General features: G+C 42.5%; 2 protein-coding genes across 21 annotated transcripts in view; one reads left to right on the top strand and one right to left on the bottom strand.

The window, feature by feature from the left end:
- Erich1 (glutamate-rich 1) overlaps positions 1–14,819 on the bottom strand; it is a gene marked incomplete at its 5' end in the record, with an annotated part of 52,793,804 nt that overhangs the window by 30,075,815 nt on the left and 22,703,170 nt on the right.
- Positions 1–14,819, top strand: part of Irf2 (interferon regulatory factor 2) — a 111,848-nt gene that overhangs the window by 64,079 nt on the left and 32,950 nt on the right. For all 21 annotated transcript variants that reach the window (XR_015639367.1, XM_087587867.1, XM_087587869.1 and 18 more), the window contains 3 exon segments: positions 7,383–7,482; positions 8,131–8,307; positions 8,560–8,606. Coding sequence is in view for 20 of the 21 variants with exons in the window: in XM_087587867.1 (XP_087443993.1) it covers positions 7,383–7,482; positions 8,131–8,307; positions 8,560–8,606 (324 nt within the window). In the remaining variant the exon portion in view is untranslated.

Raw genomic sequence — 14,819 nt, 5'->3', positions numbered from 1 at the left:
AGAAGGAGTCCATCCACTAATTAATTATGCCTTAATTTGTTTTGATGTCCTACTTCTAATAAAATTGAAGGAAACTTGCCCTGTAACAGGGCCCAGCTACAGTGGAAGGGTTCAAATGAACATCTAAGACGTTACCAGAGCGGCATCCTTACCACTTGGAAAAGAGACCCTGGAAAGGCCATCTGCTTGTTATGACAATATTTGCAAATGACATAATATGGTTGAATCATATATCTAGAATGAATAGAAGACCCAATTCTTACATGCCCACATCTGGATTTCTTACTATCTAGCTTTATCTTTTCTGTATGGATAGGAGGGGGTGTTACCTTAAAGGCATTGTACGCTAGTGTATATCTGTAAGATTTCAGGATATCTCCTTATCTGGTATATCATTGTCAATTGGACAGTCAATAATACGATTTTCAGTATCTCTGTCCCACTTACATTCAGACACCTTGTGTATTTCCAAGATACCTTTTAAAAATAATTTATTTTTGACATTATAAATATAATTACATCACTTCCTCTTTTCTTTCTACCTTCTACATCTTCCATGCATCCCCTCTCTCCCTCCCCCTCCCAACTCTTTTAAATTCATGGCCTCTCTTTCTTCCATTGATATCTATTGTTTTGATATTTATTCTTAAACATAAGTATAACCTGCTCAGCATGTATACTGTTCTTACATGTGTGTTCCCAGGTTGACCATTTGGTCACATGGGAACCTTGTTCTTAACTTCCTCACAAAGGTTTACAGACTGGTCGGACTAGTTTGCAATCCTACCAGCAGTGAATGAGAGTTCTGCTTTTACCACACGCCCTCTCCAGCCTTTGCTGTCAATCATTTGTTAATCTTTGACACTCTGACTGGGCTGCGATTAATCTCGGGGTTGTTTTGATTTGGATTTTCCTAATTGCTAGGGATGGTGAATAATTTTTTTTGAGCTACTTCTTAGACTCTTTTTTTTCTCTTGAGAACTCAGTGTTCAGATTCAGGCTGTCTTTTAAATGGGCCTTTGTTTGTTTGTTTGACTCTGGCTTTTTAGTTTTTTATCTCCTCTGAATGTTTATCCTTTATCCGATGGATAGCTGGACAATTCTCACTCATTCCCTGAGCTTACCCTAAACCTTGTTGACTGTCTCTTTAGCTGCGTGGAAGACACACCTTTTAGTTTCATGCAGTCCCACTTGTCAGTTGTTGACCTTAATGTGCAAACCAACAAAGTGCTATCCAGGGAGTCCTTTCCTACACCTGTGCCATGTAGGCCCTGCATATGTTTTCTTATAGGAGTTTCCGTGTTACAGGTCTTTACGTCTCTGATCTATTTGGTGTTAGTTTTCACGGAAGGCGATAGATATGGGTCTTGTTTTCTTTTTTTCTGAATGTGGACGGTTCCCCAGCACCAGTTGTTGAAGGAAGACATGTTCTCCCTTCTGTATCCTGCCACATGGCTCAATCTACATTTCTAGGAGTTCTTTTGTAAGTTTTGGGGATCTCTAATGTATGGCATCATGTGATCTGCAAATAGAGGTAGTCTGACTTCTTTCCCTACTCACATTCCTTTATTTTCCTCCTCCTGCCCTGTTGTCGAAGCTGGTGCTGTCTGCAATACTGAAAAGGAACAGGGACAATGGGCATCTCTGTCTCCTTCCTGATTTCTGTCATATCGAGTCAAGCCTTTACTATGTTCCTTCTAGCCTACTTTATCTAGGAATCATGAAGGCATGGTGGATTCTGCGTCTATTGAGATGATCATGGGATTTTGGTCTTTAAGTCCACTTCTGTGGTTTATTATCTTTATTGACTTGGGTATATCGAACTATCTCTGAATTTCAGGGATAAAGCAGACTTGTCCATGGTGTACAATCTTTTTGACGTATGTCTGTGTTTGGTTTGCAAGTTTGCTTTTTTTTTTTTTTTTTTTTTTTTTTGGTTCTTTTTTTCCGGAGCTGGGGACCGAACCCAGGGCCTTGCGCTTCCTAGGCAAGCGCTCTACCACTGAGCTAAATCCCCAACCCCGCAAGTTTGCTTTTTTGACTTTTAAGTCTCTTCTAACTGTGAGCAGTAAGTGCCCTGTTTAACATGTGCCCTGTCACTGACTGGTTGGAGAACCCAATCTAGTTCAGGATTTATCTGTACAGTTGCTTGTGATTTTTTTTTCAGGAATGCAGGAGGCATCTACTGCACAGTTCATCACTTCTCTCACAGCTCTGTGTGTCTCCCATTCTGGTTGTTGGTATTCACAGTAGAGATTGGTTAGACCAAGGCACCACAGCTGCTCCTTGGACCAATGACCTTTCTCTTTTCTCACTTTCAAACAGGCTTGTGTTTTTGTAAATATCAGACTATCTCTGCAGAGGGTAAAAAGTCCAAACAGAAGGAACAAACTAGTTAGAACACCTTATCATTGTTGGGGTGTGTGGGGAAGCCGAGGGAGATAACAGAACTAGTTTCCATGGTGACCAAGGTATGCCTTTCCCTTGCTCAAGACAGTCTCAGCCAGTTCTCCCTCAGTTGGGCAGGTCTGTTCATAGGCACACACAGGAGCACTTGGATGTATTCTTTCCGTTTGAAGTGTGTACAGCCACCATGTGTGAAGGGTTGGGTCACTGGACTCTGAAGATGTCTTGGGGTATATGCTGACATGTTAGAACAAATTTCCTGTTCCTTGAAACAAAAGGATCTTTGAGAGGAATTCTTATTTTTTTTTAAATCTCAATTTGAAAATAAATCTTGGATCTGGAGAGATTGGTTCAGCAGTTAAGGGAGTATACTGCTCTTGAAGGAGACTCTAGTTCAGTTCCCAGGGATCCAATGCCCTCTGGACCTGCACACGCAGACACAGAGACACACAACACAGAGACACACAGATATATAAATACAAAATAAAAACGTGTGTTTAAAATGAGACTTACACTTTTCCATGAAAGTATTTTCAAGCACTGGGATATATTTATTCAGCAGCGCTCTTTATGCATTATGAGAAACTAGTTAAGAGCTATGCGTGGTTTTTAAAAGCTTTCCACTTTAATTTCCAGTGTTTATTTCAGAGACTTCAGGCACCGCCCATTTCTCCTTAGTTCCTGTCGACTGCTGAGCCGCCTTTACTAACCTCTACAGCTTTGCACTTCCTGGCTATTCCGTATAAACAGGGCCGTGGGATGTTTGTTCCCTTTGTGTCCCTTTTGTTGTGTCTGGGTTATTTTTGTTAGAACAATCTTTGCAAAGTCCACCTATGAGGTTGTATGTGTCAGTATCTCGTTCATGATCCGTTTAAACTAAATGGAATGATATCCAATGAAATATGTGCAGTACAATAGAATGATAGTCCACTGTATGCACACACCATGCTCGCTGTATGGGTTCATCCATCTTTGGGCTGTGCAAGAATGTGCACATTTGTGTATCAGTTTTTGTTGAGTATCTATAATTCTTTGAATATGCATCTAGACATGAAGTAAAATCATGGTGTTGCCGGCATCGTGTGCTTACCTTTCTGAGGAACAGCTGGACTGTTTCCCACAGTGGCCGTGCTATTCCCCATTCCCCAACAGTGCATGGGAGTTCCAGTGTCTCCCAATCCTCACTTTTTATCTTCTAGTTTTCTCTTATTCCCTGTCTAGCCATTCTGGTGGGGTGAGGTGATTGTCGTTATAGTTTACTGTTCTTTAGTGATTGGTAACAACCAGCATGTTTTCATATATTTATACCTTTTTTAAAATTAAAAAAAATTTTTTTGGTGAAATGTCTTTTTGGGTCCTTCACTCATGCACACATCCACAAACTCGCAATGCTTGAAAAGATGTTACCTATGTTACCTTGGGAATTCAGGTTGTGTTAAATCAGAACTCATTTCACCTAGAACCCCTTTTATATTTATTCTTTGGCACTTTCATACATGTAAACAGTATACTTTGATCTTATCCATCCCTGATCTCCCTTCCCACTTCCCCTGGACCCCTCTCTGATCTTCATGTTCACTCTTTCTGCTTTAAACCATCCTCGGAGTTTCATTGGTCCCTCCCACAAGTACACGGGCATGGGGCCATCAGCTAGAGCATTATCAGTCACACCTCCTGAGAAAGATGGCTTTCCTTCCTGAGCAGCCGTTAACTGACAACATAGCTCCTCATCTGGGGGTTAGACCTAGCGAGCCTACCTGCCTTCCATTCTGAATGTTGCCCGGCTTCATCTTGTACAGGCAGACATAGCTGGGGCTAGTTCACAGGTTCAGCAGCCATGACCTGGCGCTCCTCCCCACTCTCCCATTATCACTTCTTTCTGCTCCTACGTCCGTGATGTTGCCTGGGTTTTGAGGACTCAGTGTGGATACCTCATTTGGGACTGACCACTCAATATCACTTATTCTAGAGACTTAGTAACTCTGACTAGTGCAAGTCTGCACTGGGTGCTGCCCACTGTACAAAGGAACTGCTCTAGCTAAGGCTGAGAATACACTGTTTGTGGCTGTAAACAACATTTAGGAGGCAGTTTGGAAACATGTCAGTTTAGGAAAAAACTGTCCTGGGTTCCCAGCCAGGGCCTATGACTTTGATAGTCATGGACTTTTGACTATAATGACTTTTTTACAATACCAGACACAAATCCACATTGGCAGAGCAGGCCTTAAATGCAGGCAGAGAGAAGTTGGTTACTGACGTTGATGTCACACTGTGCCAGTGGACACACTGCATGGCTGGTCTGTGTTACAGTATGGAGTCCAGTGATGGACAGTTTAAGACATGGTGTTTCCTCCCTAGCATCTTGGTAGCACCTTGCAGCATTTTGGAATCTAGGCATCAGGGAAAAGCTTTCCATTAGGTCAGTTCCTTTCCATTTGTATTCATTTTTACAGGAAAATAAGAAACCATGTTAAGTAATTTTGCTCTTGGATTTTCATGCACATTAAAAAACGAAAATCCCCCTCAGCCTTCTTCGGACACCCCTACTCGTTGGCCCACCTGTGGGCCACACACACTGAACAGTGAAGAGTTTATGAAAATGTCTGTCACTTTCAGTTCTTCTTTATCAACTGTCATAAATACAGTTGATTTACCCCCTAATAACAGCTTTGGAAACTCTCGGGCATTTTGAAATATCATCAGTTCAGCCTCTGTGAGTGGTTTTGTGTAGAGGTCCCTTTGAGACAGCTGGGTCCCTTTCTAGAGTTCGCTGCATGAGATCAGGTGGTGGAAATTCCCTACTGACCTTCTTTTTCTTTCCCTGCTGAGGGATGCTGGCATCCCTGGTGTTTAGCAATTATCAGGAGTATCCAAAAATTTGAAGGAAGGAAGGAAGGAAGGGAAGGAGGGAGGGAGGGAAGGAGGGAAGAAAGAAGGAAAGAAGGAAGGAAGGAAGGGAGAAAGAAAGAAAGTGAGAAAGCAAGAAAGAAACAAAACATACCTCCCTACCTCCCCACCTCACTCCACCCTCAACTCCAGCACATTCCTGGGCTTTAATCTCCATAGAATCCAAGTCAGTAAGGCAGAGAATCGAAATCTAAACAAATCTAAAAAAGGTGAGAGACAGTGTGTGTGGCATAATGGGGGTGGGGGGGGTGGGGGGGGTGCCAGGGGAGTGTTACATGACCTTGGCTTTGGTTTTTTTAGATACTTTGAACCAAGAGTTCCTTGGTGGAATAATTGATTCTTTAAGCTCCTCACTTGTAAGCTGAACTCCTTAGGCCATAGCAAGAAACAAAAGTGATCCTCATGTGCACATGCACAGCCAGATGGTCAGTGTGCACACATGGTCAGTGTGCAAGCATGGTCAGTGTGCACACATGGTCAGTGTGCAAGCATGGTCAGAGGGCAGGCATGGTCAGTGTGCACACATGGCCAGTGTGCACACAGGGTCAGAGGGCAGGCCTACCCACCTTTCTTTTCATACGTGTGGTTGCACAAAGAGTAGGACCTTTTTCTAGAGCATTAGTTTCTGCATGTGTTTGCTAGGTTGACTAAAGCCATTGTGAGTTGTGGTCAGAAAGGTAGAGTCCAGTATAAAGTTTATACTGAGCTTTTTGCCAAACTGGACATCTTTGCATTATTTTCTTCTATTATGTCCAAGACAGGACCCGGACCTTGGAAGGATTAGAATAGTAAATGCATGTGTACTCGGGCGTGCGCGCGCGCGCGCGCGCGCACACACACACACACACACACACACACACACACACACACTCACACTCACACAATCTCTCTGTTTAGTAAATATCCATGCAAACCTGAAGTTTCTTGTTTTCTGAGGCAGTGGTCTCCAATACAGTAGACATTCCTTTAGGAACATGACGAGACGAAATAATAAAATACATACTAGAAGTTTCAGCCAGTGGCTAGTTGTCAGTTGAAAGGGGAGGGGTACAACATGTGGAACACATTGTAGCATAAATCTTCACCTTTGGCCTTATAATATCCTTTTGCTCTGCCAGGCCATGCAAGATTCTGAATTTTTTCTTGGTGGGATTGTCAGAATTAGGGACGAAGTGGGGCAGTGGGATTTTAAATTTTTATTTTATTTAAGTTTTCTTCAAATTGTGTTTGTTGCATGTGTACAACATGCTCATGGGGTTCCTACTGTGCATGTGTAACGTTGGTTGTCCTCTTCAATAGCTCTCCACCTTAGACTTTGAGATAGTGTCTCTCAGTGAGCCTGGAGCCTACTGACTGGGCACGATTGGGCTTGCTCCAGGAATCTTCTGGTCTCAACTTTACCAGCCCTGGGATTACAGACTGTGCTGAGTAGTTTTATGTCAACTTGTCAGAAGCTGAAATCATCTGAGAAGAAGGAAGCTCAATTAACAAAGTGCCTCTGTCAGATCTGGCTGTAGACAAGCCAGACAAGACAAGGAATTTTCTTAGTGATTGATATGGGAGGATCCAACCCATTGTGGGTGGTGCCATCCCTAGGCTAATAGTCTTGGGTTCTATAAGAAATCAGGCTAAGCAAGCCATGAGGAGTAAGCCAATAAGCAGCACCCCTCCATAGCCTCTATTAGCTCTTGCCTGCAGTTCCTGCCCTGCTTGAGTTCCTGTCCTGACTTTCTTCGATGATGAACAGTGATATGGAAGCATAAGCCAAATAAACCTTTTTCTCCCAAATTGCTTTGCTCATGGTGTTTTATCACAGCAATAGTAACCCTAATTAAGACATAGGCACACACCACACCTAGCTTTTTATGTGGGTGTTAAGGTAGACTTGGGCCTTCATGTTGGCATGGTGAGCACTTCATCAACTGAGCCACCTTCCCAGCCCAAGGGCTTGCTTTAGAGTCGGCTTCCACAAACTCACCTTTGTTTAGCTGTGAAATTGAGTACTAGAGCCCATGCTGTCTTCAGCCATGGCGTCAATGTTTAACTATTTTTTTCCCCTTTCATTTCAGGAAAAGAAGATTTTCCAGATCCCCTGGATGCATGCAGCTAGACACGGTTGGGACGTAGAAAAGGATGCTCCACTCTTTAGAAACTGGGCAATCCATACAGGTATCAAACCTTGCCTTGTTTAGTTACACAGCGCTGTTGTGTGTTTTTGTTTTCATTACACAATTGTCCTGACTCACAACTTCGTGAGGCTAGCTCTGAAGATCCTGTGACTTGTCCCCAGCTACTTTTAGGAGATGTATGAGTTATATAGGCTACATCACTCAGAAGAAGTGATGTCCCACCCATCCCAGAGGTTCCTAGTCTTTAAATTTCCCATAGACACGGTATTCTGATAAGTTCTTCATGGTGACTCGGGCAAGTTAGCATTATTAAAGTATAGTAATACATTTATTGCAAAAATTCTGCATGGAGCTATCTTTTAGATATGAACCTTTTTCTGCATCCTTGAAGCTAGTCACTTCTGCTTGTTGGCATTCTAGTCCTATGTATAGTTGGTGTCTTAAGTCTACCATTTTATTTTTCCCCTCAAACTATATGGTAGAGCCAGAGTGACTAGCCAGTGTGACTCCCATTGTCTAGGCTTTTTAAAATAAAACGGCAATGCCTAATAAATGTCTCAACCAAGTGGGATTGTTGTTCAACTAGAACAAAGCGGCTTTTTGTACCCCCTGGCAGTACTGGTTTTAGACATTACCCCCCTTGTCTAATGTCCCTTCCCCCCTTCCTTATCTCCGGCTGTTTTGCTAGGAAAGCATCAACCAGGAGTAGATAAACCAGATCCGAAAACATGGAAAGCAAATTTTCGATGTGCCATGAATTCCTTGCCCGACATTGAGGAAGTGAAGGACAGAAGCATAAAGAAAGGAAACAACGCCTTCAGAGTCTACCGGATGTTACCCTTATCTGAGCGACCTTCCAAGAAAGGTAAAGCTGTTTGCCGACTAAGTAAACGACCCCTCAGTGTCCAGAACCGTATCACGCTAGAGGGGATAATTCTGTCATCGCCGGCCTTGGAAAAAAAACTTTTAAGGCACCAAAAGCAGAAGAGACGCCTTGGGATTTCGATCTCGTAGAGATGAGGCAGTGGGTTCCAGAAAGAGCTTAATGTGGGATAGCCTATGTATGTTTCTCTGTCCTTCAATGAATTGATCCAGAACTATCTTTTTGTTGCCACAGGAAAGAAACCAAAGACAGAGAAAGAAGAGAGAGTTAAGCACATCAAGGTAATCTTCGGTTGTTTAGAAAGCTCATGTTGTGACCGTGTCGCAATGATTCCTGTTCTGTCTCATCAGGACCTTGGCAGAGGCTTTGGCTTTGGCCTTTCTCCTTCTGCTATTGTGTTTTATGTGCCTTTTGTATTTCCTTCTCTGCCTGTACCCACCCATAAACATGAGTCCACGGACACTTTGCCTAGTCCAGTGTCCCAGAGAAAAATACCCAGATGACATCACTGATTCACAGAGCTTGGTAGTCCAATCTCTCAGCTCCAGCAACCAGCTTCTGTCGAATGCTGTGAAATGTGGTTTCAGACTCTGAAATATGTTTGAAAACTAGAGAAATTTTTATCTCTATAAGAAGTATTAACTCTATTTATACCCATCATAAGCCATTAGGCTGGGGACACAGTAGTTCGTACACTCCATTAGTGAGAGTTTCAGCGGTTTATTTTCTGCTCTGTGAGTGACTCATCCCATGTAAGTCCCAGGAGTTTTCCATGGAGACAGGTCTGTGTGCTTGAGGTTGGCCTAACCACACCCCTGTATTTCAATGATCTTAGTGCATAGAAGGTGTAGCCCTTGTTAAATATCGAGGAAGGTGTCAGAAAATCCCAGGCCTGACTAGGGAGGCCCATCAGTTGTTAAGCAAAGAGCAGACAGCACAGCTAGAGACCCAAAGACCACCGATGAAATGATATAAGCTACTGGCTTCTGTGTGCAGAGGAAGGGTCTGAAGTATGTGAAATAGATGTGGACCATCCTGATTTATTTAAAAACAGAAAAGCCACCAAGTGACATAATGTAGAGGATAGTCTCCTATGTGTACCATGAGGGTGCTTGTCTGGGCTCCAGAATTCTCAACCCCTGCCAGATACCCTCATGGAAAATGTTGTATGTAGTAGTGTTTGTGTAGAACCTGTCCACATCTTCGATTTACTTTAAGTTACCCCTTGGTTGCTTTTAATACCTAATATGATATAAAAGTTGTGTTGTATCATTTAGAGAAGAAGAAGAAGAAAAAGTCTATATATGTTTTGTACAGACTAGTGATTGGTTGAATATGTAGGTAATATGTAGCTATAGCATTTTGGATACATGTGACTATCTGTTGTTAGATTTTCTTTATGTGTCTAGGTGCTGCGTGTATGTCTGTGCACCATGTATATGCCTGCTATCTACAGAGGCCTCAGATCCCTTGGAGTTGAGGGCATTGAGAGCCTCTATGAATGTACTAAGAACCCTCTGGGAGGTACCTGGATCCTCTCAGAGAGCAGCGAGTGCTTCGAACTACGAAGCCATTTCTCTAGCCCCTGCAGTTAGAGTTTGAGGGAAATTTTAGCTAGCTGTTCAAAGTTGAGAGATGCTTATCTCTGTAATGGGAACTAAATATTGTAGGTGGACTACTTAGCAGTGACACTTTGTTTCATTTTTAATATTTTAAAGTTTCCCATTTATTTTTAAAATCGCACAGGATTAGGGACTGGAGTGGCAGCTCCATTGGTTAAGACTGAGCCTACGGGACCTGAGTTTGGTTCCCAGCACCTATGTCAGGTGGCTCGCAACAACCTTTAACTTCAGCTTCAAGAGACCCAAAGCCCTCTTTTGGCTTCTGCAGACATGCACATAACTCACTTCCTCTGTCTCTCTCTGCTTTTCTGTCTGTCTGTCTGTCTGTCTATCTCGCTCACTCTCAGACACATAGATAGATAGATAGATAGATAGATAGATAGATAGATAGATAGATAGATAGATAGATAGATAAAATATAGCGTAGGATTAATGATGAATTTTGTTGTAATTTTTATTGTGGAAAATTTTTGTACACATTGAAAGGAGTAAAATTTACTCGAGATCACCCCTTAATTTTAATATTAATCAATTCCTGACCACATTTGCTTCCTTAGTGCCTCCGTCTTCCCCAACTCTCAGTATCATTGTAGATATTTGACCCATTTTAGCTACGGAAACAATTTGTGATAGTTGTCCATGTATTTTCAGGCAAATCTCAGATATGATGTTTCTTCCATAAATATCTCACCATATATTTTTAAAAATACATGACCTTTAAAAATACCATGGTATCATTATTTTAGCTGATGAATTTGACAGGGATCCCTCAGTATCATTAAATATCTGTCCAATGCTCAGGTTTCCTAGTATCACAGAAATGTTTTTACAGTGTAAATATATATATTTACTATGGGCTGGGTGTGGTAGGCAGTACACATCTATAATGCCAGCATCCAAGAGGCTAAGTTAGGGAGATCTTGAGGATAATTGTCTTGCACCATATAATTTGAAGAAAACTTTGTTTCAGAAAAGAAAAAGAAATTTACATGAGAATCCTGTGTGAATTTTTTTGATATGTCTCAAGAATTTTTCTTTCTTTAAAAAATATTTTTAATGATTTATTTTTACTTCATGTGCATTGGTGTTCTGCCTATATGATGTCTGTGTGAGGCTGTCAGATCTCCTGGAATTAGAGTTAGCAACAGTTGTGAGCTGCCGTGCAGTTGCTAGGAATGGAGCCCGAGTCCTCTGGAGCCCAGAGTTTTCTTTCTTTCTTTGCTTGCTTGTTTGGTTTTTCTTGGAGACACAGTCTCATTGTGTAGCCTAGGCTGGCCCCAGACTTGCAGTAATTCTCAACCCTCGGCCTCTCTAGCGCTGGGATCATGGACCAGAGCCACCACAGCCATCTTGAGTGGTTTTGTTTTTAGTCTATGGGCTTTCCCTATGTCTTTTTTTTAATTAAAAAACAAAAACATTATTTTCTCCCTGTGATTATAAAAATCTAATTATTAGCCATGCTATTTTCCATGGTGATATTTTTTTGACCTACATTTGAGTGTCCTAAACATATCTATACATCTCAGTAAATGGTGTATAACTTCTTTTTGCCACAAATATCTAATCTGAAGAATTCACTACACTCTTAGGTGCGATTGTATCATGTTTACTGTTTTCACAGCACTCAGTGGACTGGCATAGAACAATAATACACATCTGATAACTGAGTGGGTACATGAGCATTTATTAAATAAATACAGATATATTTATCCTGCGTGATGGGAGTCAGGGGCTTTACATTAGAGTACAGATTTAATTTCATAACTGCAGTTAGTAGAAAAACGAAATAACATCTACTTTTCAGTATATTTTTCCCACCTGTAACCACTATATTCCATTCAGTATCAAATATCAAAGACTATATGGCAGGCCATTCTATTATGTCTGTTTAAGACAGACAAACTGCTACCTCTGAAGTTGGAACCCGCAGGAAGGCTGAGACTGCAGCATCACAGGGCTGTGGGGATGTGAGGAAGTGTGTTTCCTGCGGTGGGTAGCATGTGGGGCTCTCCTAAGGAAAGGGTAGCTTTGGTTACATCAGCCTTGCGGGGACACTCAAATGAGCAAGTTGTGGAAGGCACAGCCCTGGGTGAGGCGTAGCCATGTCGATGCAGGAAGTGAGAAGCCTTAACTGCAGCCTCGTGGGTGAAGCTCTGTGCAGCAGCCTGTTGTGAAATCCTTGTGTAACACAGATATGACTAACACTGTGTTCCTCAAGGGACATGGTTCCTCAGCGGACGGCCGGTGAGTCACACAGCGAGGCCTAACGTTTGGATGTAGCTGTCCTTTGCCCATGTCTTGCATGCAGTGTTAAAGCAGAACCTGAATCAGGCCAGTGGGTTTTCCCAGTTCTGGGGTTTGTAGTTGCTAAAGACATTGATTGATCTGCAGAATGTTTCCAAAGTTAATCCCACGATGGCTTTGGGATCATATAGTTAAAAGATTTTCTTTAATAAAGGGTTAATAGTTTGCTTTTTTGTTAAGAGTCAAAGTAGGGGGTTGGGGATTTAGCTCAGTGGTAGAGCACTTGCCTAGCAAGCACAAGGCCCTGGGTTCGGTCCTCAGTTCCGGGAAAAAAAAAAGACAAAATAAAAAGAGTCAAAGTAGGAGAGCTGAGCCAGTTTGGAGGCGTATACCTATAATCCTCGTACCTGGGGAGTGGAAGCAGACGTGGTGGTAGAAGGGCCGGGAATTTTAAGGTAAGCCTAGGCTACATAGGAAGTTCAAGGTCAGCCTGGGCTACACTAAATCCTGTTTCATGAAATAAAAACAGCCACCAACTGCCACCCCCTACCCCAAACAATAACAGAACAAACAAAATATCCAAGCTGAATTCTTCAGTCGTGTAAGTGCCTGAGTGGCTGGACTAGCCAGCTCCCTGCTGAGAAAACTGTCAGTGCACACCTACAACCGCAGTGACACACATCGTTGAAGCAAGCTCTTCCCAACCTTCAATTCAAGTTAAAGTTTTAACCAGCAAATAACATTTAGGGCATGTTAGCCACGGACATGTTCACTGAATGTTCCTCCTTCCGGAAAATAGTTTCTCCAAGATCCATGGCCACACAGTAGAAGTGGAGATAAGGGAGGGAAGTTGTCAGAGTTAAAATGGAATCACACTGGGCATGGTAGTGTTTTCCTGTCATTCTGGCCTTGACAAGGCTGAGGCAGGAGGGTATTAAGTTTGAGGCAAGTCTGGGCTTTATGATAAACCCTTTTCTCAAACCAAGATGAAGTTGGTTGTGACAGCTCTTCCCAAAGCCAAGGGGTTAGAAGAAAATGCTTTCTATGCAAGCACAGCTGACAGTAAGTAAGTTCTAATCTTCCCTTGTTCCTATCTGTGTTCATTTAAACGCAGACAAATTCCACCTCAAGACTGAGGACTTAAAGTGGGGGTTGGGGGTGGTTGTAACTGGCCCTGCAGAAACGAAGGTATTCTGAAGAGACGTGATCAGATGATTAAAAGAGCGAACCCCAAAGAAATGGGAATTTTCCCAGAAATCTCATGCTGGGAGAAGGAAAAGCCCCCAACCAATCGAGAAACTTGCTTCCCAGTGAGATTTCACACAGTCCTAATAATTTGCTGGACCACGTTTTCAACTTGAAGCCTGTTCTCCAAGCCATATTTGGTCACCCATCCTCAGTAGCCACTTAAAAGAGCTAAATTAATAGCAGAAAGCAGAAAATTGAGATTGTTTTTCAATATGACAGCAAGAAGAACAGAACCCTCAGGTCCACCTTTAGGATACAAAAGGCCACCATCTTCAGGGTATGGAAAGACAAATAAAGTTTAAATAGAAGGCAGAGAATGTGAACATCTATGTAGTACTGGTCAGTGTGGTCCTGCCCACCACTGACCCATCATTTTCTGGGCATCAGTTACATTTCATAAGGTCATCTAATTGGGACAGATGTGCCTCTAAAATGTCTTTGTTTCTATCATTATCTGAGAGTATATCCTGTGTGCTTAGTGAAATAAACTGCCTCTGTGGCACTACCTGTCCAACCTTAGGAAATTAGAATAAGAGAAACATTAGTGAGACGCCCTAGACTGAACATCAGTGAATGTATGTGTTTCAAAAAATATCATGGAACAGATTGTTCTCCTAAAACAGATTGCTCTGTTCCTTATAGGCAAGACCAAGAACAATAAGACTTAAAAGTAGGTAGGACAGTAGGTGTCAGCAATTCTTAGTTCCTCTAAATGATACTACCTTATTTAGCTCTTCCTGTGATGGTCAGAGGTTTTCTCTTTTCCATATCAAGGAAGAACAGGCATAGGGGCTGAGTCATTTTCCCAAGATGGCATAGCTTTCTGGAGTTTGTGAACTTCATGCCTCAGCCTTTTGGGAAGCTGCAGAACTTGAGCCAGATCCTAGGGAGGGAAATGTGTCCCAGATCAGATAATCCACATTCCCTAGGAGCGGATGCTTCATGAGTAAAGTTCTAGAGGTCAGAGTTATTTGTTTTTCTCCGAATGAATATGGAAACCGGCTTAATTTAATCAGGGACTTTGTGTGGAGAACAATGGGAAATAAAGATGCACAGGTAAGGTGGCTGTGAAGGAATGCTTCCTGCCTTGGGGGTTGTTTGCAGATGAAAACACAAGCATTTCCAGATCAACGCATCAGCGTTCCCATGGAAACAGAATAGAAAGAGGCCTAATGTCACTTGGCGGAAGTCACTGGTCTGCGTTAGTTCTGGGGCAGCCATGTGTGTAGAAGACACAGAATGGCTGGTACCTGTTCTGCAGATCTTTCTCACAAGCGTGTTTCCTGCAACAGTGCATTCCCGATTAGGCAGGACTGTTAGGGCAGCAGCCCCTTCCTTGCTGGGGAAAACTCTTCAGGTTGGAAACTGTGATTCCAGGTG

Source organism: Rattus norvegicus, chromosome 16 (genome assembly GCF_021556685.1).
Source record: "Rattus norvegicus strain SHRSP/BbbUtx chromosome 16, alternate assembly SHRSP_T2T, whole genome shotgun sequence".
Taxonomy (NCBI): Eukaryota; Metazoa; Chordata; class Mammalia; order Rodentia; family Muridae; genus Rattus; species Rattus norvegicus.
Note: the sequence above shows the minus strand (reverse complement) of the source record. Positions and strands in the feature narration are given on the sequence as shown.